Raw genomic sequence first — 1,082 nt, forward strand, 5'->3', positions numbered from 1 at the left:
TTTTTTCATAAGATGCATAACTATCTAAATCTGTATCAACAATTTAATTCAGAAGACAGTTTATTTTACTTTGAATGTGAATCACTTGGTATTCTAGATGCAGGCAGAGATGAACCAAGTAATAAGAGAGAAGAATTATTTGCTCAAGGAGAGGAAGGACTTCATGGACCGTGAGATAGAGAACAATAAAGAGCTGGAGAGGAATATAAGTGCGGCTGAACGTCAGGCGCTTCGACTCAGACAGCAGCATCAGGAAGAGGAGAGGAGCCAAAGGCGTCTGCAGGATGAGGTGAGTCTACCAGAGCTTCCCGACACTGGGGTGTTTCTCATCTCCTAAAATGTGCATCCACAGTTCATTGCTCCTCTATCCTTAACCCCACGATGACCCAGAAACCAATCAAAGTCCATCATGATGAAAAGTGTACCAGTCTTTATCATTCTGCCAAGGCTGTTATGGTACCATGATACAATTACCGTTTTTTGTTCTTCAAAGACCTTGGGGTACCATGTAAATACCACAGTAGATGAATATGTTTATTATGGAAATTATAAAAGTACCATGGCATTATCATATGATTCCATCAGTGTACCATGGTACAGTACATGATATGTGTGTTGTTGTTTTTTTCGTGTTAATCAAATGTAAATGTTTTTATGAATTTGGTTAAACTAATCGAATGTGGTGTTTTCCTCTCAGGTGGAAGTGCTGAAGGGAACTTTAGACCGAACAGCCACAGATGTGGAGACCACCCGATCTCAGTTAACCAGCATGAAAAAGGACATTCAGGACAAAACAGCAAAGTAATGCATTCTCTTTTCTCAGACAACTACTCAGTCTTATAGCTCACAGTCCACCAATCACTTTTTGATATGTTTTTCCTCAGTTCTTTCACTCACTTTTAATCAGGGTTGCCAGGTTTTCACAACAAAGCTCGCCCAATTGCTACTCAAAACTAGCCCAATCGCGTTTTGAGGGGGATCCCCTGGTAAAAATAGCATTCCGGTGGGGTAAAATACACATTTTTGGTGGGGTTTCCCTGGTAAAATTAGCATTTTAGGGGCTAAATATCACGTTATTGGGG

The 1,082-nt window shown here is 40.4% G+C and overlaps 1 protein-coding gene across 1 annotated transcript in view; it reads left to right on the top strand.

Moving 5' to 3' along the window:
• Positions 1–97: 97 nt before the first annotated feature.
• The window catches only part of LOC107578006 (coiled-coil domain-containing protein 39-like), a gene marked incomplete at both ends in the record, with an annotated part of 4,811 nt that continues 3,826 nt past the window's right edge, over positions 98–1,082 (top strand). Inside the window, 2 exons of the mRNA XM_016264018.1 lie at positions 98–289; positions 698–796. Of these exons, the coding sequence (XP_016119504.1) occupies positions 98–289; positions 698–796 (291 nt within the window). The remainder of the gene's footprint in view (positions 290–697; positions 797–1,082) is intronic.

The sequence above is a fragment of the Sinocyclocheilus grahami genome, unplaced genomic scaffold, assembly GCF_001515645.1.
Source record: "Sinocyclocheilus grahami isolate Dianchi unplaced genomic scaffold, SAMN03320097.WGS_v1.1 scaffold8275.1, whole genome shotgun sequence".
Taxonomy (NCBI): Eukaryota; Metazoa; Chordata; class Actinopteri; order Cypriniformes; family Cyprinidae; genus Sinocyclocheilus; species Sinocyclocheilus grahami.